Source organism: Aotus nancymaae, unplaced genomic scaffold, assembly GCF_030222135.1.
Source record: "Aotus nancymaae isolate 86718 unplaced genomic scaffold, 86718_ANA_hifiasm-v0.15.2.pri h1tg000016l, whole genome shotgun sequence".
In the NCBI taxonomy this organism is placed as follows: domain Eukaryota; kingdom Metazoa; phylum Chordata; class Mammalia; order Primates; family Aotidae; genus Aotus; species Aotus nancymaae.
Genome location: NW_026988428.1, coordinates 39,493,554 through 39,520,752, shown reverse-complemented (window position 1 = coordinate 39,520,752; position 27,199 = coordinate 39,493,554). Strand labels below are relative to the sequence as shown.

Here is a 27,199-nt window from a genome sequence, read left to right as displayed (position 1 = left end):
TGAGACTGAGTCTTGTTCTATCACCTAGGCTGGAGTGCAGTGGCACCATCTCAGCTCACTGCAACCTCCGCCTCAGCGGTTCAAACGGTTCTCCTGCCTCAGCCTCCCGAGTAGCTGGGATTACAGGCACGAGCCACCACACCCAGCTAATTTTTGTATTTTTAGTAGAGACGGGTTTCACCATGTTGTCCAGGCTGGTCTTGAACTCCTGACCTCAAGTGATCCGCCTGCCTCAGCCTCCCAAAGTGCTGGGATTACAGGCGTGAGCCACCAGGACCGGCCTGCAAATACTTTTTTTTTTTTAATTGCATTTTTGCAAATACTTTTTAAATGAGCCCCGGCCTCTCACCCCCAGACATTCTGAGTTGGCTTCTAGTGGAAGTCACGGAGATGGAGGATAGGAAGGAAGGCAAGCTGCGGCCCCTAGAAAACACCTGAGGCCTAATTTGTCTTATAAAGGTCCTAGTCAGCCATTGCTGTTTTTTAGTTTTGTTTTTCAAATGGGACATGCTGGCTGCCTAGTGTTGGAGGTAGTCACCAATATTTACCTCCTCCCTCATTCCAGGGGTACTACTGTACATTAACCTAAGCCAAAGTGCGGATATATGGAGAAAGGTACAGAGTTGATAAGGAAAAAGCTATATGAGGGTGGAGGAGGGCACAGTTGACACCTGAGGAGAGGAACCTGTAGCCGGCCCCTCCCAGGCTGTAGGGGGAAACAAGTTTCACAGGACTTAGCCCTGAAGGAACAACAGTTGATGAAATGGGCGGCGGAGGGAGACCATTCGGGTTCGTCGGAACAATAGGGAGGTACGGGGCAGGGCAGGGCAGGATCACAAATGGAGCGACTCTACGGGACCGGATTATTGGAGAGTTGCCCTGCTTTAGCTCACCAGCGGTAGGACGAGGTTAATTAGAATACTAAGTAGGTCCGCCCAGAAGCCTTCACCCAGCCTTCCGACCCTAGGGCCCAGCCGAAGGAGGCACTTTGGGTTAGGAGGTCGAGGCGAGAAGCAACTACGGCCCCCGTTATTTCGCCGCCGAATCCTCGGCGCCGCCCAGCGGGGCAGAGCCAGGCCAGGGCCACCCGCCCAACCTGGCCTGCTGCCTCTTCGGCCATGGAAGCTGCCGGCAACCCTGTGGCTACGGAGACAGGTGACCGACCCGCGGCGCCCTCCGCCTTGCACGCCCCTCCCGCGGGTCTCTGGAGGTTGAGTGGGGCGGCCGATAGCAATCGGCATGCGAATTCGACCTCCCCACCTTCTTAGAGAGGGTTAGATGGGGTCTTCGACCGTCCCCAGAAACATTCGTGAGCCCCAGTGCGTTCTTGGAGTTTGCCTGCCCCACGTCAAGCCGCTCTGAGATCTGGGTGCAGGAAGAATAGCCTGGATATTCTTCCTTTCTTCATTTATAAGCCCCTCTTTCTGGGGGCAGGTGGGCCTTGCGCCCTTTCCCCTCACAGGTCCTGGACATATGAGGAGTTCCTGAGATGAGAGGGACTGTGCCTCGGAAATTCTCTTGGCTCCCCGAGGACTGTTTTATACGCAGCAAGCGCTTAATAATGGTATCGGTGGCAGTAAAAGAGCCCACGGCTTTATTTTATTAACTATTTCAGCTTCTCCCCTCTTCCTCCTCCTCCACCTCCGCCCATGAAATGGTGCACTCTCCCTTTAAGGCTAAGATGGTGGCTTGCTACGATTGGGACTCCACTTCCGGTGGGGAGGGGGGCGGGACCCCAGCCCGCTCACGCCGGAAGTGGTTTGCGTTTTCAAGATGGCGACTCCCTATGTTACTGACGAGACCGGCGGTGAGTGCGGGAGGCGCGGAGCCGCTTCTCTCCGGGCTCTCGGGGCAGGGGTTCGGACATGGAAAGGGGCCTGTGCCCCGCCCATCCCGGGGCCCCTCCTTTGCCCCGCCCCCTGGACCGCCTTCCCCATTCATTCTCTCCTACGGGGTGTCTCCTACGGGGTGTCTCCTGCGCCCCCTTCTGGTCTCGTGTTTGGGGGTCTCTGCTTCCGGTCACTCAAACCCTGGGGTCCTTCCGTGCTAGTCCCTGTTTCAGGACCCTCACGGGCCCTTAGCTTTTCTCCAGCAGTTGGAGGACTCATATCTCTTTTAGGTTCTTCAGCCCTGGGGGCTCCTACACTCTCAGCTCCCTCCAATTCCTGCCCTCCTCCTTTTCCCCTCCCCCATCTCAGCTATACTTGCTTTCTGCCCTACCCCAGCTCCGTTTTCATTATTTTTCTCGAAGCTTTATTTGCTGAAGACCTCCTCGTTTCTACATAGTGCTTTTTCCTCTTCCTTATTTTCATTTGTTGGGTCACTGAGGTCTAGAGGTGTGAAGGGAAGAGGATCCTGATATAACTTTCAGCTTTAGTTTTCTCCTTGATGGAACCACCCTTCTCTACCTTCTCCCGTGATGGTGATAGAAATTGAGGGTGGTCTAAGGTGGGAGAAGGCAAACTGGAAAGTGTCTAGTGGCTTTTCTCCCAGCTCCTTTGACAAGTGGGTAAAACCCACTCTTCCTTCTGGCTAGGGAAGAATTTCCAGACTGGCTGGCTGAGATGCTGAAGTGTCTGCTGTGTATGTGTTAAAAACGGAGACTCACAGCTTTTATCATGGTTTTGTCCCTTCCTAATGGCCTCATCTTTAGAAAAATGTGCATAGTGGTAATAGCATGATAATCAAGTAAGATAATATATGTGAAAGCAATTTATAAAATGCTGTTCAAGTGTAAAGTGTTTCTGTTTTTGTAGCCCTCATATGTGTAGTCTGTAGAAGCAACACTGTGCCTGTGCCTTGGTACACACGGTTTGTTTTAAAATGTGCCATTTTTGCTTCTTTGCTGCTTTCCATGTTCCTTACACCTCAGCCCACCTATCTTATGGTACCTGGTGACAACCCAGGTTGCTGCTACTTACCCCAACCTCACAATTTAAAGTGGTACTACCTCTTTCCTTCTGTTCTCTACCCAGTAGCTCCTTCGTTAATTACCAACTTTTAATGTGTGATTTGAAAATGCTACTTATCCAATAAACTTTTCTTTACTTTTCTTTTTTTTTTTTTTTTGAGACGGAGTTTCTCTCTTGTTGCCCAGGCTTGAGTGCAATGGCGCGATTTCGGCTCACTGCAACCTCCGCCTCCTGGGTTCAAGCAATTCTCCTGCCTCAGCCTCCCGAATAGCTGGGATTACAGGCACATGCCACCATACCCAGCTAATTTTTGTATTTTTAGTAGAGACGGGGTTTCACCCTGTTGACCAGGATGAATCTCTTCTCTCAATCTCTTGACCTCGTGATCCGCCCACCTCAACTTCCCAAAGTGCTGGGATTACAGGCGTGAGCCACCACGCCTGGCGAACTTCTCTTTACTTTTAATCATTTTCTTTACCCTGACTCAGTGTCTTAGATGAGGTCCATGTTGTAGTGATTCTGATGTGCAAATGGTTTGAAAATACAAAGGAAAGTCAACTGTCTCATGCTGAGGAACTATGAGATCAGAGTATTCCAATGGTGCTAGAGACTGAAAATTATAGCAAGGAAAAGAGGAGAGAAAAAAATATGATGCAATAGGTTTGGGTCCTTGTGGGCAGTAAATGATGGCACTGAAGTTTTACAGAAACTGCTATAATTGCATGGCAACATGAGCCACTATGCCCAGCCTGTTAGTATTGACCATGATCACCTGACAGATATACTGTTTGTAAGGCTTCACTGTAAAGTTATTCTTTACCCCCTTCCTTTCCATACTGTAGGGAAGTCACTATTCCTAGCCCACACATAAGGAATAGAGAGTTGTGCTCTTCTTAAAAACAGATTAAGGGCTGGGCATGGTGGCTTATGCCTGTAATCCCAGCCCTTTGGGAGGCTGAGGCTGGAGGATTGCTTCAGGCCATCCTAAGCAACATAGCAAGACCTTGTGTCTACAAAAAGATTTTTTTAAAAAATGAGCTGGGTAAGGTGGCATACACCTGTGGTCCCAGCTACTCAGAGAGGCTGAGAGGGGAGGATTGTTTGAGCCAGGGAGGTTGAGGTTGCATTGAGCTGTGATTGTGGCACTGCACTCCAGCCTTTGTGAGAGTGATACCCTGTCTCAAAAAAGCAATTAAAAAAACACATTATTTGGCATTCTTTTTTTTTTTTTTTTTGAGACGGAGTTTTGCTCTTGTTACCCAGGCTGGAGTGCTATGGCGTGATCTCGGCTCACCGCAACCTCTGCCTCCTGGGTCCAAGCAATTCTCCTGCCTCAGCCTCCCTAGTAGCTGGGACTACAGGCGTGCGCCACCACGCCCAGCTAATTTTTGTATTTTTTAGTAGAGATGGGGTTTCACCTTGTTGACCAGGATGGTCTTGATCTCTTGACCTCGTGATCCACCCGCCTCGGCCTCCCAAAGTGCTGGGATTATAGGCATGAGCCACTGCGCCTGGCCATCATTATTTGGCGTTCTTCTGCCCAGGAGATTTTTCTCTTCTCCTTTGTTTGTTTATTCATTTATATCAGTATGGACTTACAGATGTTTATTTTATATGTTAGATTATAATCCAGTACTATTTTACTTGCTTTATTGCTTAAATATTGCAGTTTTGAACATTGAGAACTCTTAGTTTTTTACTTGACCCATCTCCCTTTGACATTCACCATCATTGCAGGTATGATTTTGTGTTCTCTGCTCCAGTCCTACGGTCCACCATTTCTCTATGAAGTCCTTGTTCTTTTTACTGAAAAATAATGTTAGAAACTAAGATCTAATCACTAGGTGTTTTTATTTATATGGGAGTATTATTTTTGCATCATCTTTTACTTTTCTCTTGCCCTCCTCACATATATCAGTTATCAAGATATTATTTTATTCCTACTGCTGTTACCCTTATCCCATCTTCAGTACTTGTGAGCTATATGACCTTGGCAATCTAAGCCTTAGTTTTCTCATCAATGAAATTGGAATAACTCCTGCGACACAGGATTATTATGACAATTAAAATTTAAATGAAATAGGCCCAGCTCGGTGGCTCACACCTGTAATTCTAGCACTTTGGGAGGTCGAGGTGGGTGAATCACGAGGGGTCAGGAGTTCAAGACCAGCTTGGCCAACATGGTGAAACCCCGTCTTTACTAAAAATACAAAAAAATTAGCCAGGCATGGTGGCAGGCGCCTCTAATTCCAGCTACTTGGGAGACTGAGGCAGAGAATTGCTTGAACCTGGGAGGCGGAGGTTGCAGTGAGCCAGCATCACTCTACTGTACTCCAGCCTGGCGACAGAGCGAGACTCCAGCTCAAAAAAAAAAAAAAAAGGAAACTAACCCTAAATGCAGACCAAGATGCATGCACTAGAACATTCATAGTGTTCTAATAAAAATTCTGAAAATAATTTAAAAGTCCAATAACAGAAGAAAGGTAAGATACAAACCATAAAACACTCTGTCAGTATTATAAAGATGTTTATAGAGTTTTTAATAGCAAGGAAAAACATTTACCTCATAGGGCTAAATGAAAACGCAAGATATAAAAATGTATATGCCATCTGATTCTGCTATGTTTAAAAAGTTTAGAAAGAATTATGCCAAATATAACAGCAGACTCTGGGTTGATGAATCATATTGAACAAAAATTACATAACTAAATTTGTACTTAAGAAGCAGTAATCTGGTAGCAGTGTATCAGAAGAAATGAAACAAGAGGGACTGGAGATAAGATGACTAGTTTAGGAGCTCACAGTAATATTTGCAGGACAACAGAAACTAGAATTTTAGCAGGCACTTAGAATGGCCCAAGTACTATGCCTGATACTTGGCCATATATAGTAATTTCTTTCTTTCTTTCTTTTTTTTTTATAAGATGAGATTTCACCATGTTGGTCAGGCTGGTTTTGAACTCCCGACCTCAGATGATCCCCCCACCTCGGCCTCCAAAGTGCTTGGATTACAGGCGTGAGCCACCACGCCCGGCCATATATACTAATTTCTAACCCATACAATGACCCTTACATAATAGTGATAATTACAGAACAATGTGCTGGACACTTTTTATGTGCCAAACATGTAAATTGTTTCATTAAAAAATTTTTTTTTGAAACGGAGTCTTGTTCTGTTGCCCAGGCTGGAGTGCAGTAGCATGATCTCGGCTCACTGCAACCTCCGCCTCCCGGGTTCAAGCAATTCTCTGTCTCAGCCTCCTGAGTAGCTGGAATTAGAGGTGCCCGCCACCATGCCTGGCTAATTTTTTTGTATTTTTAGTAGAGATGGGCTTTCACCATGTTGGCCAAGCTGGTCTTGAACGCCTGACCTCGTGATTCACCCACATTTACTTTTTTTTTTTTTTTTGAGACAGAGTTTCACTCTTGTTGCCCAGGCTGCAGTGCAATAGCATGGTCTCGGCTCACCGCAACCTCTGTCTCCCAGGTTCAAGTGATTCTCCTGCCTCAGCCTCCTGAGTAGCTGGAATTACAGGCATGTGGCATCATGCCTAGCTAGTTTTTTGTATTTTTAGTAGAGATGGGGTTTCTCCATGTTGGTCAGGCTGGTCTTTAATTCCCGACCTTAGGTGGTCTGCACGCCTCAACCTCCCAAGTGCTAGGATTACAGGCATGAGCAGCTGTGCCTGGTCTGCTTTTTTTTTTTTGAGACAGTCTTGCTCTGTCGCCCTGTCTGGAATGTGGAATGTGGTGGCGCAATCTCGGCTCACTCCAAACTTTGCCTCCTGGGTTCAAGTGATTCTCTTGTCTCAGTCTCCTGAGTAACTGGGACTACAGGTGCGTGCCACCATGCCTGGCTGATTTTTGTATTTTTATTTTATTTTTATTATTTATTATTATTTTTTAGAGATGGGTCTCGCTATATTGCCCTGGCTGGAGTGCAGTGGCTATTCACAGGCGCGATCGCACTACTGATCAGCATGGGAGTTTCGACCTGCTCATTTCCTACCTGGGTCGGTTCACCCCTCCTTAGGCAACCTGGTGGTCTTCCGCTCCCAGGAGGTCACCATATTTTGATGCTGAACTTAGTGCGGACACCCGATCGGCATAGCACACTACAGCCCAGAACTCCTGGGCTCAAGCAGTTCTCCCACCTCAGCCTCCCGAGTAGCTGGGACTACAGGCAGGTGCCACCCCACTGGCGATTTTTTGTATTTTTAGTAGAGATGGGGATTCACCGTGTTACCAGGATGGTCTCCATCTGCTGACCTCGTGATCCGCCCAACTTGGCCTCCCAAAGTGCTGGGATTACAGGCGTTAGCCATCACTTCTGGCCATCACCTACCTTTATTTAAAACTTTTGGTCTCCATGGCTGTCCTGGTCCTCCTTTCCTATGAATCATTTCCTGTTGTTGCTGGCACCTGTTCTTCCTTGAGGGAAATGATCGTGACCATTATTTCAGGGTAATTCCTCCAGCTCTAATCTTCTCTTTGTTATCTTTTCTCTATGTTGGAAACCAGTCTTACCATTTTGGCCCTGAGATCATCTGCAGGCTTAGACCTGTGACTTAGCTCTCTTTTCTTATTTGAAGCAGGTCTCATACCTTTGGCAACTATGTTCTCTACCTCTTTGGAGTTCTCCCATGCCTTGCTGTTGTCTTTTCACTGTCTACCTGCAACCCCTGGAAACAAGGACCCTTTCAGTGTAAGGGTTTTTATTGCTGATAGACTTAGGGAAACAGATTGAAAATTACAAAACAGCAGATGTGGGAAAATGACAAAGCTTAAAAAAATTCTTATAGTAGCAGTCCCCAATCTCTAGTTTTTGACTGCAAGATATTATCTGAAAGTCCTGATATTCTGCCCTTGGTTTTTATTTCTAGGGGTGGGAACCGCCAAACCTCTTCCTTCTTTTTGACTTCACCCTTGGATACCATCAAGGCCAGAGGATGGAACCAAGATAACATAAAATAGGTGCTCCTTTGTGATAATGGGCTATTTGTATCTCTGAGGGCTTCCATACCGGATGGCCATTCAAGAAGCTTCTGCTCTTTCATTACAGTCTGTCTTTACTTCTCCTAAACCTTCAGCTATAATCTCTATGCAGTCTACTTAAATATATGTTTCCAGTATTGTCCCTTTCTCTCAAATTCCATGTAAAATGCTTGTCTATAATTGAATTGTTGTTTCCACAAAGTTGTTTTCTCCTGTAGACTTTGTTTATATCAGTAGTTTTTATTTTCCCAATTTTCCAAATTCAAGAGTGGTATTATAAATAGTTTGTGTTCGGCTGGGCGTGGTGGCTCACGCCTGTAATACCAGCACTTTGGGAGGCTGAGGTGGGCGGATCACGAGGTCAAGAGATCGAGACCATCCTGGCCACCATGGTGAAACCCTGTCTCTACTAAAACTATAAAAATTAGCCGGACGTGGTGGCACGTGCCTGTGGTCCCAGCTACTCAGGAGGCTCAGGCGGAAGAATCGCTTGAACCCAGGAGGCGGAGGTTGCAGTGAGCTGAGATTGTGCCACTGCACTCCAGCCTGGCGACAGAGCAAGACTCCTTCTCAAAAAAAAAAAAAAAATAGTTTGTGTTCTTGTTTGTTATCTTTCTCACTAGAATGTATACTATAAAAAGGCAAGAACCTTGCTTGCTTTATACATTGTTGTATCTCTAGCTTCTGTTACAGTGTTAACACAAGAGTAAGTGCTCAATAAACATTTAAAATCCATGTGTGAATAAATGTGATTACCATGTACCCTATGGTATATTGAGAAAAATAAGAATACACGTGAAAAGCATGAGATTGAATCCACTGTGTCACTGTTTTATTTCCTCTCTGATTTACATCTTGGTAAGTCTTTGGATCCCTTTGGTTTATTCTTCACAATGAATTTCTTTCATTTTCCTTTCAATACCTGTAGAAACCATCTAAGTCAAATCTTCTCACATTGCAGCTGTTGCTTTTATTTTCTCTACTTTTAGTTTATGGTACACATTTTTCAGGTTAATCTTAAAGCATTGCTTTGAAGTGATCACTTGTACTCCCTTATTGGCCATCAGTGTTCTACAATGTAAGGCTTCGGTCCAAACTCAGTGAAGGTTGGAGACCTTTCATAGTCTCACTAATTTACCCTGAGTCTCTTTTTGTATTATATATGCTTTTTGCCCAGAACATTCTGGATTCTTGCTCTTCCCTAATGAGATACTCACATTTATTTATTCATTAATTTAATCCATATTTAGTGTCTTCTGTGGGCCAGGCTCTTTGCTACAAAGTTCAAAGACAGTCTGCTTTCAAGTAAGCAAATAATTATGTTAAGCATTAGAACGTGATAAAAGCTAAAACAGGTGCTGTGAGTGCACAGAAAGCAACTTTTAACCTGTCTTGGGGTAAGGAAGTCAAGAAGGCTGCCTTGAGTTTATACTTGAATTTGACCTTTAAAGACCAGTAGGAATGAACTAAGATAAGCAAATGTAGTCTATTCCAGGCCAGAGGAAGTAATAGCAAAAAGGCATAGAGAATAGAGAAATGGGTCAGGTTGAAATTTGTCAGTATTTCAGTTGCTGTTTTTTTTTTTCTTTTGAGATAGTTTCCCTCTTGTTGCCCAGGCTGGAGTGCAATGGTGTGATTTTGGCTCACTACAACCTCTGCCTCCTGGGTTCAAGTGACTCTTCTGCCTCAGGCTCCCAAGTAGCTGGGATTACAGGTGCTTGCCACAGTGCCTGCTAATTTTTGTATTTTTAGTAGAAACAGGGTTTCACCATCTTGGCCAGGCTGGTCTCGAACTCCTGACCTCAAGAGATCCACCCGCCTTGGCCTCCCAAAGTGCTGGGATTACAGTTATGAGCCACTGCCACCAGCCAAATATTTGTTTGTAGAGGAGAGTGTATAGTGGCTTTATGCTAAAAGGCTGAAAACTAGCAAGAGGTAAATCAAGAGGGCCTTTTATGTGCAGCTCCGTCATCCGTGTAAATATCCTGAGGACAGTAGGAATCCAGGAAGAATTTTATATAGAGGTAAGACTAGTTTTGTTTGTGACTTTGCTCATAGCCCTATGGCTAAAATACTTCCTTTCTCCTCTTTCCTTAATCCTACCCCCACCTCTACCTGTCTAAAATCCTGCTCATCTTCCAAGGATCACAACAGATACTGTGTCTTCCACAAAATCTTTTATGAATCACCTGGTCAAAAGTAATTTCGCTCTCCTTTGTGTACCTTTGTGTAATTGTCTAAGCCATTTAGGCTTGAAAGCTAAAATCATATATTTTAAAAACCCACAATATAACAACAACATTAATGGAAAATTTTAACAGAAAAGTTATAATCGTATCACCCCAATATAATTTTTGTTGCTGCATGTTATTTTCTTTTTTTAATTATTTTGAGATGGAGTCTTGCTCCATCACCCAGGCTAGAGTACAGTGGCGTGATCTTGGCTCACTGCAACCTCTACTTCCCAGACTCAAGCCAGTTCTTTCACCTTAGCCTCCCCAGTAGCTAGGACTTTAGGCATGCGCCACCATGCTCAGCTAATTTTTTTGTATTTTTGTTGAGACAGGGTTTCACCATGTTGGCCGGGCTGGTCTCAAACTTCTAACTTCAGGTGACTCACCTGCCTCAGCTTCCTAAAGTGTTGGGATTACAAGTGTGAGCCACTGTGATCGGCCTTGCACATTATTTTCAAAAAAGTTTTTTTAATAAAGATGGTGTCTTGATATGTTGTTCAAGACTCAATTGATCCTCCCACATAAGGACTAAGCTCTGATTTTTTTTATCTTGCCGAAATTTTTACCTAAGGGGTCTGTGGAGTCATGCCCTCCAAATCATACATTCTTATCAGAGGGGTTTTTTGGAGATGGAGTTTTGCTCTTGTCACCCAGATTGGAGTACAGTGGTGCATTCTCAGCTCACCACAACCTCCGCCTCCTGAGTTCAGGTGATTCTCCTGCCTCAGCCTCCCGAGTAGCTGAGATTACAAGCATCTGCCACCATGCCTAGCTAATTTTTGTATTTTTAGTAGAGACGGGGTTTCACCATGTTGGCCATGCTGGTTTCAAACTCCCGACCTCAGGTGATCTACCCACCTTGGCCTCCCAAAGTGCTTCGATTACAGGCATGAGCCATACCCAGCCTTGTTACTTACTTTATAATCTGACTCTAACATAACAAGGAAGAAAATAAAAATATTTTACCCCAAAACATGTTTCTTGCTACATCTTAAAAGCCATCCTTTGTTGGGGGAAATCTGCATTTGTAAAAAAAAAAAATCTCTATTAACAGGCTGGGCTGCCAGGCGCAGTGGCTTATGCCTGTAATCCCAGCACTTTGGGAGGCGGAGGCGGGTGGATCACCTGAGATCAGGAGTTCAAAACCAGCCTGGCTAACATGACAAAACCCTGTCTCTACTAAAAATACAAAATTAGCTAGGCATGCTGGCACATTCCTGTAATCCTAGCTACTCAGGAGGCTGAGGCAGGAGAATCCCTTGAACCCGGGAGGTGGAGGTTGTGGGGAGCTGAGATCCCGCCATTGCACTCCAGCCTGGGCAGCAAGAGCAAAACTCCTTCTTAAAAAACAAAAACAAAAACAAAAAACAGGCTGGGCTCATGCCTGTAATTGTAGCACTTTGGGAGGCCGAGGTGGGCGGATCATTTGAGGTCAGGAGTTTGAGACCAGCTTGGCCAGCATGGTGAAACCCCATCTCTACTAAAAAAAATACAAAAATTAGCTGGATGTGGTGGTACACACCTGTAATCCCAGATACTCAGGAGGTAGAGGCAGGAGAATCGTTTGAACCTGGGAGGTGGTGGTTGCAGTGACCCGAGATCATGCCACTGCACTCAGCCTGGGCAATAGAGTGAGACTGTCTCAAAAAAAAAAAAAAAATTTTATATATATAACCAAGCAGTACCCTAAGCACCTAGGGCACATGTTCTCAGGACCTTCTGAGGTCTGTGTCACAGGCCATGGTCACTCATATTTGGTTCAGAATCTCTATGTCAACACGGGTCAGCCTCCTGAGTAGCTCATACCACAGTTGCATGCCACCAACTATACCCAGCTAATTTTTGTGTGGTTCGTAGAGATGGGGGTCTCCCTATGTTGCCCAGGCTGGTTTTGAATGCCTGGGCTCAAGGGATCCTCCCCCTTTGGCCTCCCAACGTGCTGGGATTACAGGCGGGAGCCACTGCGCCTGGCCTTTCACTGTTTATTGATAATGCTATAATGTTCATATGATTATCTCTTCCTCTCTTTTTTTGTTTTTATTTTTTCCTGTTGTAACTATTTCTTTATGCTAAATTATTGAGACTGAGATTACTAAAAGAAAAAGTGTATTGAGGGTCGGCCATGGTGGCTCACACCTGTAATCCCAGCACTTTGGGGGGCCAAGGTGGGCAGATCACAAGGTCAGGAGTTCGAGACCAGCCTGACCAAAATGGTGAAAGCCCGTCTCTACTAAAAATATAAAAATTAGCCAGATGTGGTAGTGCATGCCTGTAATCCCAGCTACACAGGAGGCTGAGGCAGGAGAATTGCTTGAACCCAGGAGGTGGAGGTTGCGGTGAGCGTAGATTGCGCCACTGCCCTTCAGCCTGGGCAACAGAGCAGAATCTGTCTCAAAAAATAAAAAATAAAGAAAAAGTGTATTGAATTATCTTTGATTTCTAACCCTCTTAGTCCTTCCCTAGTCAGTGAATTACCAAGTGTTATTGATTCTTTGATAATGTATCTACCATTAGTCTCTTCCTTTCCGGTGCCTTTGTTTCAGCTGATTCTATCCCTTCATGCCAGGATTATCACAGTATTTTTTTCTATAACTAGTTTCCACGGTCTCTGGTGTTTTTTTTTTTCCCGAGTCACCCTCTTATTATGCTAGATTAAATACTCTAAAACACTGCTTTGTATAAAGGATTCGTTCATTTATCCAAAGCCCTAAGACAATAGTTTGCATAAAGGATTCATTCATTGGACAAATATTTGTTGAATGCGTGCCATGTGCCAGATATTAAACTCTTTAACTGGTATTCAGGGTCTGAACATTCCAGCCTTCTCTCTGGCTCAGCCTGACTGGTCTATTTGCCATTGCCTGAAAATGCTATCGACATTCCCATGTGCAAGTTTCTGTTTGAGAACGAACTGTTTTTTTTTTTTTTGCGAAGGAGTTTCACTCTTGTTACCCAGGCTGGAGCGCAACGACACGATCTCGGCTCACCGCAACCTCTGCCTCCTGGGTTCAAGTGATTCTTCTGCCTCAGCCTCCCAAGTAGCTGGGATTACAGGAATGTGCTACCACGCCTGGCTAATTTTGTCTTTTTAGTAGACATAGGGTTTCTCCACATTGGTCAGGCTGGTCTCAAACTCCTGAACTCAGGTGATCTGCCCACCTTGGTCTCCCAAAGTGCTGGATTACAGGTGTGAGCTGCCGTGCCCAACCTTTTTTTTTTAATGTATTAATGATATTTGCATTTTGAACAAAAAACCAATTCATGTAATAATATATAATTCATGTAGGAGGGCCTAGACTTTTTTTTTTTAAGTCTTTTTTTTTTTTTTTTTTTGAGAAAGAGTTTCGCTCTGTCACCCAAGCTGGAGTGTAGTAGCACAATCTTGGCTCACAGCAACCTCTGTCTCCTCGGCTCAAGCAGTTCTCGTGCCTCAGTCTCCCCAGTAGCTGTGGTTACCAGTGTGCCACCATGCCCAGCTAATTTTTGTGTTTTTATTTCTTTTACTTATTTTTATTTTTTTGGGATGGAGTCTCACTATGTCACCCAGGCTAGAGTGCAGTGGTGCGATCTCAGCTCACTGCAAGCTCCGCCACCCAGGTTCAAGCGATTCTTCTGCCTCACCTTCCCAAGTATCGGATTACAGGTGCCCGCCACCATACCTGGCTGTTTTTTGTATTTTTGTAGAGACAGGATTTCACCATGATGCCCAGGCTGGTCTCAAACTCCTGATCTCAAGTAATCCACCCACCTCGGCCTCCCAAAGTGCTGGGATTACAGGCGTGAGCCACCGTGCCCAGATTTTTTTTTTTTTTTTTTTTTTTTTTTTTGAGATAGAGTCTCACTCTGTCGGCCAGGCTGGAGTGCAATGGCACGATCTTGGCTCACTCCAACTCCACTTTCCTGGTCAAAAGATTCTCCTGCCTCGGCCTTCCTAGTAGCTGAGACTACAGATGCCTGCCACCACACCCACCTAATTTTTGTATTTTAAATGGAGATGGGGTTTCACCATGTTGGCCAGGCTGGTCTTGAACTGCTGACCTTAAGTGATCTGCCAGCCTTGGCCTCCCAAAGTGCTGGGATTACAGGTGTACACCACCTCGACTAGTCTCCAATTTTTATATTTTTAGTAGAGACAGGGTTTTGCCATGTTGGCCAGGCTGGTCTGGAACTCCTGGCCTCATGCAATCCTACAACAAAACATATATATAAGTTAAGTTTCTCTCTTAAGGTAATCAGCATTAAAGGTTTGCCATGTGTCCTTGCATACCTTTTTTCTTTGTCCCTGTACACAGACTACATGTCTTTAAGTGTTGCCCCTTACTCCAACAAAAATAGTACCATACTGGTCAGGCGTGGTGGCTCACACCTGTAATCTCAGCACTTTGGGAGGCCGAGGCAGGTGGATCACCTGAGGTTGGGAGTTTGAGATCAGTCTGACCAACATGGAGAAACCCTGTCTCTACTAAAAATACAGAATTAGCTGGGTGTAGTGGCACATACCTGTAATCCCAGGCTGAGGCAGGAGAATCGCTTGAACCCAGGAGGCGGAGTTTGTGGTGAGCTAAGATGACGCTGCACTCCAGCCTGGGCAACAAGAGCAAAACTCCATCTCAAAAAAAAAAAAAAGTACCAAACTCTATACCAGCTATCTCAAAGTGTGGTCCAGCACCTTTTAGGGGGTCCCTAAGACTTTTGGGAGGTCTGCAAGCAGAACTATTCTCATAATCATACTAAGATTTGTCTGTTTCACGGGGTTAACTTTTTACCAGTGGTGCAAAAGACATGGTTGATGAAACTGCTGGCCCTGTAAGCTAAGCATGCATTTGTCATGGCAGTGGCACCAAACTATACTAATCATTGTGTTCTTCACTGCCACACACTTGCTGTAAATGCCAGTTTCACCTAAGGATATCATTGATGATACAATAAAAAAGGATTAATGTATTAAGCCCAGCCCTTGAGTAAGCATCTTTTTAGTGTTCTCTGTGACTAATAGGAAGTAAGCATGAAACACTTCTGCTGCATAACGAAGTAGGATGGTTGTCTGATTTGCAAGCTAAACAAACTTTCTCTTCATGGAAAACTATTTTTTTTTACTTGAAAAAGAATATGACAAACTATGGTAATTCAGACCTGACTATCTGATGGTCGTTTTCCTGAAAATGAAGGAAAATAACTGATGGTATTTGTTGCCAGTGATAAAATTTAAACACTCAAATGAAAATTAGAATTTTGGAAAACTTATTATTTTTTCGAGATGGAGTCTCACTCTGTCACCCAGGCTGGAGTACAATGGTGTAATCTCTGGTCACTGCAACATCTGCCTCCTGGGTTCAAGCAGTTCTTCCTGCCGCAGGCTTCTAAGTATCTGGGACTACAGGCGCGTGCCACCATGCCCAGCTAATTTTTGTATTTTTAGTAAAGATGAGGTTTTGCTATGTTGACCAGGCTGGTCTCAGACTCCTGACCTCAGATGATCCGCCCGCCTTGGCCTCTCAAAGTGCTGGGATTATAGGCACGTCCACCTCACCTGGCCAAGAATTTTGGAAAACTTATACCTCCCACTCTGAGCTTGATAGCTTCCATGTACTTAAATACTCTTGCGATGAGATTAATGAATATAATCTCTTAAATATTGTGTAATGATATGCATATTACAATAGAACAGTATATAAAGGGGGTTCTGAAGTGAAGTTTGAGGACCACTACTCCACACGTTATCCTGCAGCTTACTTTTTCACTTAGTATATCATAACACTATGCAGTGTCAGAACATCTTTGGTTTTTTGAGACTCTGCAGCCTCCACCTCCCGGGTTCAAGTGATTCTCGTGCCTTAGCCTCCCCAGTATTTGGGATTACAGATGTGTGCCATCACACCTGGCTAATTTTTGTATTATTAGTAAAGATGGGGTTTCCCCGTGTCAGACAGGCTAGTAGTCTCAAACTCCTGACCTCAGGTGATCCAACCTGCCTTGGCCTCCCAAATTGCTGGAATTATAGGCATGAGCCACTGCACCCAGCCTTAAAGTGTATTCCTTTAAAGGGATCTGCCAGCCTCTGCCTCCTAAAGTGCTGGCTAATTATTCATTTATTGATGGCCATTTAAGTTGCTTTCAGCTTTTTGCCAATTTAAATCAGGCATCAATGTATACCCTTTAAAGGCCAGGTGCAGTGGCTAGCGCCTATAATTTCAGCAATTTGGGAGGCCGAAGCAGGTGGATCACCTGAGGTCAGGAGTTTGAGACTAGCCTGTCTGACATGGCGAAAACCTGTCTCTACTAATAATACAAAAATTAGCCGGGCATGGTGGCAGGGGCTTGTAATACCAACTACTCAGGAGGCTGAGGCAGGAGAATCACTTGAACCTGGGAGGTGGAGGTTGCAGTGAGCTGAGATTGCCCACTCCAGCCTGGGTGACAGAGTAAAACTCCATCTCAAAACAAAACAAAAAACAAAAACCCCCAAATACCCTTTAAATATATCCTTTGTATACCAGTGTTTATATATCTATAGAATGAAATCCTAAAAGTTGACCTATTTTTTAAGGTCCATCTAAAAAATGTCTCCTTCTTTACAACATCTGCTCTTGTCATTTCTCCTCCCTATGGTTTTTGCCCCTTTTTAGCTTCTTATTCATTTACTGCCTTTCATATTCCCACCCCACACAGTTGCCTACGGTTTTTCTTTTTTCTTTTGAGATGGACAGAGTCTTGCTCTGTCACCGGGGCTGGAGTGCAGTGGCTCGATCTCAGCTTACTGCAACTTCTGCCTCCTGGGTTCAAGCGATTCTCCTGCCTCAGTCTCCCGAGTAGCTGGGATTACGGGCACACACCACCATGCCCAGCTAGTTTTTGTATATTTAGTAGAGAGAGGGTTTCACCATGTTGGCCAGGATGGTCTCGATCTCTTGACCTCGTGATCTGCCTGCCTTGGCCTCCCAAAGTGCTGGGATTACAGGCGTGAGCCACCATGTCTGGCCTTGCCTTAGTTTTAATTTTTTTTTTTTTTAGAGACAGGGTCTCGCTATGTTGCCCAGGCTGGAGTGCAGTGGTACCTCACAGGTGCGATCCCACTACTGATTCAGCACCGGAGTTTTGACCTGCTCTGTTTCCGACCTGGGCTGGAAATCTGGTGGTCCCCTGCTCCCTCCTTAGGCAACCTGGTGGTTCCCCGCTCCTGGGAGGTCACCATATTGATGCTGAACTTAGTGCAGACACCTGATTGGCATAGCACACTATAGCCCAGAACTCCTGAACTCAAGAGATCCTTCAGCCTCAGCCTCCCGAGTAGCTGGGATTACAGGCACATACCACTGTGCCTGGCTGCCTTGGTTTTTTTTAAAAAATTCTTCCTCTGTCCCTGTCCTGTCTTACCTACTAAATTATGCAAATAGAAGCTTTTTGAGGGCAAGGATGGCTTGTTGTACAGTGTATAGGCACTCAATGATGAGAGAGCCTGAGTGTTGGTATGAGAAAAGGAGCATTAATGGTTGCATTTGGATGAATGGGTGTTGAGAGAAGATGTGTACATTTATACATTCTTGTCTCATCTTGTAAAATTTTTGAAAATAAGAAAGAGTAATTCAACTTAAATTTTCTTATTTTAGGCAAGTATATCGCCTCAACACAGCGACCTGACGGAACCTGGCGCAAGCAGCGGAGGGTGAAAGAAGGCTACGTGCCCCAGGAGGAGGTCCCAGTGTGCGTGGTTAGGCTTGAGGAGGGGTTTTCTGATGGGGTCCCTACAGAAGGATAGAATATCCTTATGCCTGCAAGTTCAGGGAGGACTCTTCTAAGCCCCAAGGAAATGGAAGGAGGAACAGCTATCTGAGAAAGGAGAGGAAGGGGCTGAGGTTCAGGGATGAATGAGTGTTACAGATCGCTAGTCCTATGCTTTTGACCTCTGTTCATCAGAACCTCCAAAGCTTTAGGTTCTAGGGACTTTGCTGCACCTCTCCTGCAGAGCAGAGGAAAGCTGGGGAGGGACCATAGATAGAGAAAAGTGGCTGGGCATGGTGGTGTACATCTGTAATCCGGCACTTTGGGAGGCCCAGGTGGGTGGATCACCTGAAGTCAGGAGTTCAAGAGCAGCCTCGCTAATGTGGCGAAACCCCATCTCTATTAAGAATACAAATTAGCCAGGCGTGGTGGCACAAGCCTGTAATTCCAGGTACTCAGGAGGCTAAGGCATGAGAACTGCTTGAACCCAGGAGGTGGGAGGTTGCAGTGAGCCGAGATTGCACCACTGTACTCTGGCCTGGGCAACAGAGCGAGACTCCATCTCAAAAACAGACAGGCCGGGCTTGGTGGCTCACGCCTGTAATCCCAGCACTTTGGGAGGCCGAGGTGGATGGATCACGAGGTCAAGAGATCGAGACCATCCTGGCCAACATGGTGAAACCCCGTCTCTACTAAAAATACAAAAATTAGCTGGGCGTGGTGGCGCATGCCTGTGGTCCCAGCTACTGGGAGGCTGAGGCAGGAGAATTGCTTGAACCCAGGAGGCAGAGGTTGCAGTGAGCTGAGATTGCGCCACTGCACTCCAGCCTGGCGCCCAGCGACAGGGTGAGACTCTGTCTCAATGAAAAAAAAAAAGACAAACCCCCACAAAAACAACACCAACAACAAAAAAGGAAGCAAGAATGTAATGAGGACGAAGTGTTTGGAAGTTTTAAGAAAAGGGATCAACAAGTCAGTAATTTTCTGAAATTGTTGACATCCTCTGTTTCCTGCAGATATGAAAACAAGTATGTGAAGTTTTTCAAGAGTAAACCAGAATTGCCCCCGGGGCTCAGCCCTGAGGCCACTGCTTCTGTCACCCCATCCAGGCCCGAAGGTGGTGAACCAGGCCTCTCCAAGACAGCCAAACGCAACCTGAAGCGAAAGGAGAAGAGGCGGCAGCAGCAAGAGAAAGGAGAGGCAGAGGCCTTGAGCCGGACTCTTGACAAGGTGTCCCTGGAAGAGACAGCCCAACTCCCTAGTGCTCCACAGGGCTCCAGGGCAGCCCCCACAGCTGCATCTGACCAGCCTGACTCAGCTGCCATCACTGAGAAAGCCAAGAAGATAAAGAACCTAAAGAAAAAGCTCCGGCAGGTGGAAGAGCTGCAGCAGCGGATCCAGGCTGGGGAAGTCAGCCAGCCCAGTAAAGAGCAGCTGGAAAAGCTAGCAAGGAGGCGGGCACTAGAAGAGGAGTTAGAGGACTTGGAGTTAGGCCTCTGAGCCTTTTGGGTAATAGGGAATGGACTGCAGAACAAACCATGGGGCTCTCTGGGGTCCGGAGGAATATGGGCAACAGCAGTCAGGAGGGGGACCCCCCGTACTGGCTTACTTCCACTTCTTGCGGCCCAGCTCTGTCCTCCAGAGCCTAGCATCTCCCTCGATCCTTCCCTTGTCTTCCCAACTTCTACTTTTTGGACTTTCCCCCTCTTTTTCCTGGTGTTCAAAATCTCAGTGACTACCCAAAGTACCTTTGCTGCTGATTTGGGTGTCTTGTTTAAAAGAAAATCAGGTGGGTGGGAATCTCTTGGAGAACTGAGGCTGAGGGTAGAGGGAGTACACCCAAGTCTTGGAGTCTTGGTTCCTGTTCGCAGTGTTTATGGGTTAATTCCCTCTCCGTCCCTCATCTTTTTTTTTTTTTTTTAAAAACAAAAATAAGAATAAACACAAGTAAACATGTCTGGCTTTGTCTCCTTATTTTCAACTCCTAGTAGATATTGTATCTCCTAAGTTTGGCACAGGAAGGCAAGTACTGGGAGTGATTTTTTTTTTTTTTTTTTGAGACAGAGTTTTGCACTGTTGCCCAGAGTGGAGTGCAGTGGCGAAATCTGGGCTCAGTGCGCCCTCTGTCTCCTGAGTTCAGGCAGTTTTCCTGCTTCAGCCTCCAGAGTAGCTGAGATTACAGGTGCCCGCCACCACACCTGGCTAATTTATTTAAATTGTTACTAGGGACGGGGTTTCGCCATGTTGGCCAGGCTGGTATCAAACTCCTGATTTCAGGTGATCCACCCACCTTGGCCTCCCAAAGTGCTGAGATTACAGGCGTGAGTTACCTTGGCTGGTCAATATTTCTGTTTTTTTCTTTTTCTATTTCGTTTTTTTTTGAGAGGGAGTCTTGCTGTGTCACCCAGGCTGAAGTGCAATGGTATGATCTTGGCTCACTGCAACTTCCACCTTCCAGGTTCAGGTGATTTTTCTGCCTCAGCCTCCCAAGTATGCTGGGATTACAGGTGCTCGCCACCATACCCTGCTAATTTTTGTATTTTTAGTAGAGACAAGGTTTCACCATGTCAGCCAGGCTGGTCTCAAACTCCTGACTTCAGGTGATCCACCCTCCTCAGCCTCCCAAAGTGCTGGGATTACAGGCTTGAGCCAGTGCGCCTAGCCCAATATTTCTTGTGATTTCTTTTTTCTCTTAGAAACTTTGTGGGTCACCAGGTGTGGTGGCTCACACAATGAAGGCTAGGGGGACCTTCAGCGGGAGGCAGGGGCTGTTTGCTTCCCTTTCTCTAGGACCAATGAATTTTTTTTTTTTTTGAGATGGAGTTTCACTTGTTACCCAGGACCTCGTGGATCAGTAGCAGGTCCAGCCGGTTGTAGTCAGCGATGGAGATCTGGTCGCCTACAATGAAGGCCTGGCCTCCCTGGTTCTGGGACAGCAGAGTCTCAAAAGGCTTCAGTTGCCTGGGCAGTGCCTTCATGTAGTCACTTGTTTGCCTCATAGTTGGTGTCAATGAGGGTGAGGTATTTAATTTTTTATTTTATTTTATTTTATTTTATTTATTTTTACTTTTATTATTTTTTTTAATGAATGAGAGTTTCTCATATTGCCCAGCTTGGCCTTGAACGCATAGCCTCGCCTCCTCAAGCGCCAGGACAACTGGCTGGAGCCACCGCGGCTTCTATTTTATTTTATTTTTGAGACAGTTTCCCTTTTGTTGCCCAGGCTGGAGTACAATGGCACAATCTCTGCTCACTGCAACCTCTGCCTCCCAGGTTCAAGTGATTCTCCTGCCACAGGCTCCCAAGTAGCTGGGATTGATTATAGGTGCCCGCCACCACACCTGGCTAATTTTTTGTATTTAGTAGAGACAGTTTCACCATGTTGGTCAGGCTGGTCTGGAACTCCTGACCTCAGGTGATCCGCCTGCCTCGGCCTCCCAAAGTGGTGGGATAACAGGCGTGAGCCACCAACCCCGGCCTGAGGTATTTAATTTTTTTTTTTTTTTTTTTTAGATAGAGTTTTGCTCTTGTTGCCCAGGCTGGAGTGCAGTGGCGCTATCTTAGCTCACTTCAATGTCTGCCTCCCAGGTTCAAGTGATTCTCCTGCCTCAGCCTCCCGAGTAGCTGGGACTATGGGCTCGGGCCACCACACCCAGCTAATTTTTTTTTTTTAATTTTTTTTAATTTTTAGTAGAGACAGGGTTTCACCATGTTGGCCAGGCTGTCTCAAACTCCTGACCTCAGGTGATCCACCTGCCTTAGCCTCCCAAAGTGCAGAGATTTCAGGCGTGAGCCATCTTGCCTGGTCAGAGGTATTTAATTTTTTTAAAACTGTGAGTTTATCACCAAATTAGCAGCATTGGTTTCTGCATGTTTGCCAAGACTTCAGTAAAAAAAATTGGTGTTATAATCAAATGAAACTTAGAACAAATTTAACTTGACATGTTAATTTATATGTTGCCATTAGTGTGCTGAATAGCAATGTGAGTTTTTGTACCTTCCTTACTGTTTCTGGAGATAACCTTACTTCACAGCTGCACCTAGGACAGCTGTTTTGAAATTTCACCTTCTTAGATGCCACCCCAAGATGACATTGTGGGGCAAATTAATGACACATGTAGAGAAACTTACAGTCAAAAGATCTGTCACAATTTTTACATGTCCTCTGGTTTCCATATCTTCATTTATCGCAGCCTTTTTCTCTAGCTAGCTGCTAGTATATTAGAGACCAAGGGAGTGAGAAGTCAGCTGTAATGAACCATTTTAAGAGTTCAGAGTTCTTACCCTGACTCATAAGGTCACAAATAATCTGGCCCTACTTAACTCCAGCATCATATCTTTCCATTCTCCAATTCTGATCAAACTGTATGCTGCAGCTATACTGAACTTCTTTCAGTTCTTCAAATGAGCCATATTCTGTCTAAGCCTTAGTCATTTGCCTCTGCTTGTCCCTCTTCCTAGAAAACTTTCTGACTCCCTAATGAACTTTTTTTTAAATTGATAGATACAGGGTTTTGCCATGTGGCCTAGGGTGGTCTCCAGAGCTAAAGCCATCTGCCTGCCTCAGTCTCCCAAAGTTCTAGGATTACAGGTGTCAGCCACCGAGCCCAGCCCCTAATGAATGTTTTCTTAGCATTTCTCTGTCTCTCTCTCTTTTTTTTTTTTTTTTGAGACGGAGTCTCACTCTTGTTACCAGGCTGGAATGCAATGGCGCGATCTCGGCTCACCACAACCTCCGCCTTCCGAGTTCAAGCAATTCTCCTACCTCAGCCTCCCAAGCAGCTGGGACTACAGGCATGCACCACCATACCCAGCTAATTTTTGTACTTTTTTGTGGAGACGGGGTTTCTCCATGATGGTCAGGCTGGTCTCAAACTCCCAACCTCAGGTGATATGCCCGCTTCAGCCTCCCAAAGTGCTGGGATTACAGGCGTGAGCCACTGTGCCTGGCTACCGTTGTCTCTCTTAAATGTTACTCTCTCTAGGAAGCCTTCCTTTACTCATCGTGAGTAGCTGGGATTACAGGCATGTGCCACCACACCCGGCTAATTTTTGCATTTTTAGTAGAAATGGGGTTTTGCTATGTTGGCCAGGCTGGTCTTGAACTCCTAACCTCAGGTGATCTGCCTGCCTCGTCCTCCCAAAGTGCTGGGATTACAGGTTTGAGTCACTGCGTCCAGCCTGGTCTTGAACTCTTGACCTCAGGTGATCACTTGCCTCATACTCTCAAATATTAATTTATGCACCCTTATTTGCTTCCTTTATAACTCCAAACTTAAGTTTTTTTCTTTCTTTTTCTTTCTTTTTTTTTTTTTTTTTTGAGTCAGAGTCTCACTCTGTCGCCCAGGCTGAAGGAGAGTGTTGCAATCTTGGCTCACTGCAACCTCTGCATCTGGGTTCAAGCGATTCTCCTGCCTTAGCCTTCTGAGTAGCTGGGACTACAGGTGCGTGCCACCACACCCAGCTAATTTTTGTATTTTTAGTAGAGACGGGATTTCACCATGTTGGCCAGAATGGTCTCGATCTCTTGACCCTGCCTTAGCCTCCTAAGTGTTGGGATTATAGGCATAAGCCACCTCGCCGGGCCCCTCTTTCATTTTTTTTTTTTCAAAGGTGAAGTCTCACTCTGTCACCCATGCTGGAGTGCGGTGGTGCGATCTTGGCTCACTGCAACCTTCGCCTTCCAGGTCCAAGCTATTCTCCTTTCTTAGCCTCCCGAGTAGCTGGGATTACAGGCATGCACCATCATGCCAGGCTAACTTTTTTTTGTGTGTGTGATTTTAGTAGAGACAGGGTTTCACCATATTGGCTAGGCTGGTTTTGAATAACTGACCTCAAGTGATCCACCTGCCTCAGCCTCCCAAAGTGCTGGGATTACAAGCATGAGCCACTACACCCAGCTCAAACTTACCTTTTGCAGTAGCATTTATTATACTATATTGTCATGCTTCCTTACCTGTCAGCCCTCCTTCTTGTTAAACTATGAACTCCGGGAGCCCTGGGACTGTATTTATCATCATTGCATCCTCAGTGACTGACATAGTACATTCTCAAATATTTGAATGAATGAGGCTTTAAGTCATGTGCAGAACAGAAGATGGTGAATAATTAGTGCCTCACACAGCTGAACACTTAATGAGTACTTGGCTGAGCACCCCAGCCAAGTCTGAAACCAAAAGCAGCCTGAGTTCCCTTTCATAGGATTCCTATAAAATTATAGAGATTTTATATGCAAGATTTAATTGGCTTATACAGAGATGTTTGATGCTTTGTAAATATAGACGTCTTACAGGAATCTATACCTTAAAAAACATTATTGGCTGGGCGCAGTGGCTCATGCCTGTAATCCCAGCACTTTGGGAGGCCGAGGCAGGCGGATCACTTGAGGTCAGTAGTTCAAAACCAGTCTAGCCAATGTGGTGAAACCCTGTCTCTACTACAATTGCAAAAAACTCCTGACATCAGGTGATCTGCCTTCCTCAGCCTATTAAAGTGCTGGGATTGCAGGTGTGAGCCACCGAGGCTGGCTTTTTAAAAAAATATTTTGCCTCTTAGTATCACACCAATTTAGATGGGCAAATAAAGAAAAAAAATATTTTGTAGAGATGAGGGTCACACTTTGTTTTTGTGTGTGTATTTTTTTTTTTTTTTTTTTTTTTTTGAGACAGAGTCTCACTCTGTTACCCAGGCTGGAGTGCAGTGGCGTGATCTTGGCTCACTGCAACCTCTGCCTCCCGGGTTCAAGTGATTCTCGTGCCATAGCCTCCCAAGTAGCTGGGATTACAGGCCTGTGCCACCACGCCCGGCTAATTTTGTAGTTTTAGTAGAAATGGGGTTTCTCCATGTTGGTCAGGCTGGTCTCAAACTCCCGACCTCAGGTGATCCACCCACCTCAGCCTCCCAAAGTGCTGGGATTACAGGCGTCAGCCACCATGCCCAGCTGACTGGGCATGGTTTTGTATTTTTAGTAGAGATGGGGTTTCACCACATTGGCCAGGCTGGTCTTGAGTGATGAACTCCTGACTTCAAGTGATCTGCCTGCATAGGCCTCCAAACTGCTGGGATTACAGGTGTAAGCCACCATTCCTGGACTTTTTTTTTTTTTTGAGATGATCTCTGTCACCCAGGGTGGAGTTCAGTGGTATGATAATGGGTTACTGTAGCCTTAAATTCTTGGGCTCAAGTGATCCTCCCACCTTAGCCTCCTTAGTAGCTGGGACTACAGGCGTGTGCCACCAAACCCAGCTAATTTTTAAAGTTTTTTTTAGAGAGGGGTTCTGACTATGTTGCTCAGGCTGGTCTCAAACCCCTAGGCTCAATTAGCTCACTTCAGCTTCCTAAAGTGCTAGGATTACAGACATGAGCCACTGTGCCCAGCTCTCATGTCTCAGGTTTTTTTTTTTTTTTAGATTGAGTCTCCCTCTGTCACTTAAGCTGGAGTGCAGTGGCAAGATTTTGGCTCACTGCAACCTCTGCCTCCTGGGTTTAAGTGATTATCCTGCCTCAGCCCTCAGCCTCCCTGAGTAGCTGGAACTACAGGCGTGCGCCACCATACCCGGCTAATTTTTTTTTTTTTTTGTATTTTTAGTGGAGATGAGATTTCACCATGTTGTCCAGGCTGGTCTCAAATTCTTGACCTCAGGTGATCCGCCTGCCTCGACCTCCCAAAGTGCTGGGATTACAGGTGTGAGTTACCGCACCCGGCCCCATGTCTTAGTTTTTAACAAAAAAGTTTATAAAATAAAAAAATAAAAATTTTAAAAATAGAAAAAAGCTCATAGAATAAGGATATAAAGAAAGAAATATTTTTGTACAGCTGTACAATGTGTTTGTGTTTTAAGCTGTTTTTATAAAGAGTCAAAAAGTTGGCCAGGTGTGATGGCCCATGCCTGTAATCTCAACAGTTTGGGAGGTCAAGGTGGGCGGATTACTTGAAGCCAGGAGTTTGAGACCAGCCTGGCCAATGTAGTGAAACTGTCTCTACTAAAAATACAAAAAATTAGCCAGGTGTGGTGGTGCATGCCTGTAATCCTAGCTTCTCAGGAGGCTGAGGCAGGAGAATCGCTTGAACCTGGGAGATGGAGGTTGCAGTCAGCTGAGGTTGTACCACTGCACTCCAGTGTGGGCAACAGAGCGAGACTCCATCTCAAACAAAACAAAACAAAACAAACAAAAAAACCTTATAATAAGCTAAAGTTAATTTATCATTGAAGAAAATTACTTTCTTTATTTTTTTGAGGCGGAGTCTCACTCTGTTGCCAAGGCTGGAGTGCAGTGGCACAATCTCTGCTCACAGCAACCTCTGCCTCCCGGGATCAAGCGATTCTCTGCCTCAGCCTCCTGAGTAGCTGGGATTACAGGTGCATGCCACCATGCCTAGTTAATTTTTGTATTTTTAGTATAGATGGGATTTCACCATGTTCGTCAGGCTGGTCTCAAACTCCTGACCTTGTGATTCACCCACTTTGGCCTCTCAAAGTGCTGGGATTACAGGAGTGAGCCACCACGCCTGGCCTGAAAATTACTTTCTCATAAATGTAGTGTAGCCTAAGTATACAATAATGAAGTCTACAGTAGTGTACAACAATGTCCTAGGCCTTCACATTCACTCACTGACTCCCCCAGAGCATCTTCTAGTCCTGCAAGCTCCATTCATAGTGTACCATTTTGTACCTTTTCTATATTTACATATGTTAGGATACACAAATAATATACTATTGTGTTACATTTGCCTACAGTGTTCAGCAGATGCTTGTACATGCTATAGAGGTTTGTAGCCTAGGAGCAATAGGCCATACCATATAACCTAGGTGTGTAGTAGGCTGTACATCTAGTGTGTAAGTACACTCTATAATCTTTGCACAGTGACAAAATTGCCTAATGATGCATTTCTCAAGACACAACTCTGTTGTGAAGTAGCACATGACTGCATATAATACTACATCTATACATGTATATATTTGGGATGCGTGAGGTAGAAGGATATTAGTTTACTTCCCCAATGGACCCTTGTAGCTTATGGCAAATTAAATTATCCCCTGACTTTCTTTTCTATTTCTGAGGCTATTTACTTAATATTGCTCTCCTCCTTGCATGTGATTCTGTCATACTGTGTAAATACCAAGACTCTAGGGATCTGGAAGTGAGTTATTTTAGGACTGGTCATTTACTTTCATGGGCTCAGAACTTATGTGTTAGTTTCTTATTGTCCACTAGGTGGTACTAGGAGGAGCCAATGTGTGCAAGTTACCTTGACGCTAGACTCCAGCTTTTTTTCGGAGTAGTAGATAGGTTTATTTTGCTAGATAATTTTTTTTCTCCCCAGGCTCCCAAGAATTT

At 45.2% G+C, this 27,199-nt stretch overlaps 1 protein-coding gene across 2 annotated transcripts; it reads left to right on the top strand.

The window, feature by feature from the left end:
* The first annotated feature begins 824 nt into the window (after positions 1–824).
* PYM1 (PYM homolog 1, exon junction complex associated factor) lies at positions 825–19,817 on the top strand. 2 transcript variants are annotated; one of them, XM_012450402.2, is made up of 3 exons: positions 825–1,155; positions 17,749–17,842; positions 18,877–19,817. In XM_012450402.2, exons 1-3 carry the CDS (start codon positions 1,119–1,121, stop codon positions 19,358–19,360), a joined length of 615 nt encoding a protein of 204 aa, XP_012305825.1. In that variant the 5' UTR covers positions 825–1,118; the 3' UTR covers positions 19,361–19,817. The 2 variants fall into 2 exon arrangements, with proteins under 2 accessions (XP_012305825.1, XP_012305826.1); XM_012450403.2 differs by lacking the exon at positions 825–1,155 and adding an exon at positions 1,506–1,807.
* The last annotated feature ends 7,382 nt before the right edge of the window (positions 19,818–27,199 follow it).

What these genes read in the sequence shown, in the direction of transcription:
- PYM1 (XM_012450402.2), top strand. Translation starts at nt 1,119, where the DNA reads ATGGAAGCTGCCGGCAACCCTGTGGCTACGGAGACAG. An exon ending in CCCTGTGGCTACGGAGACAG is followed by an intron (nt 1,156 to 17,748) that starts GTGACCGACCCG and finishes TTCTTATTTTAG; the next exon opens with GCAAGTATATCGCCTCAACA. An exon ending in CCCCAGGAGGAGGTCCCAGT is followed by an intron (nt 17,843 to 18,876) that starts GTGCGTGGTTAG and finishes TGTTTCCTGCAG; the next exon opens with ATATGAAAACAAGTATGTGA.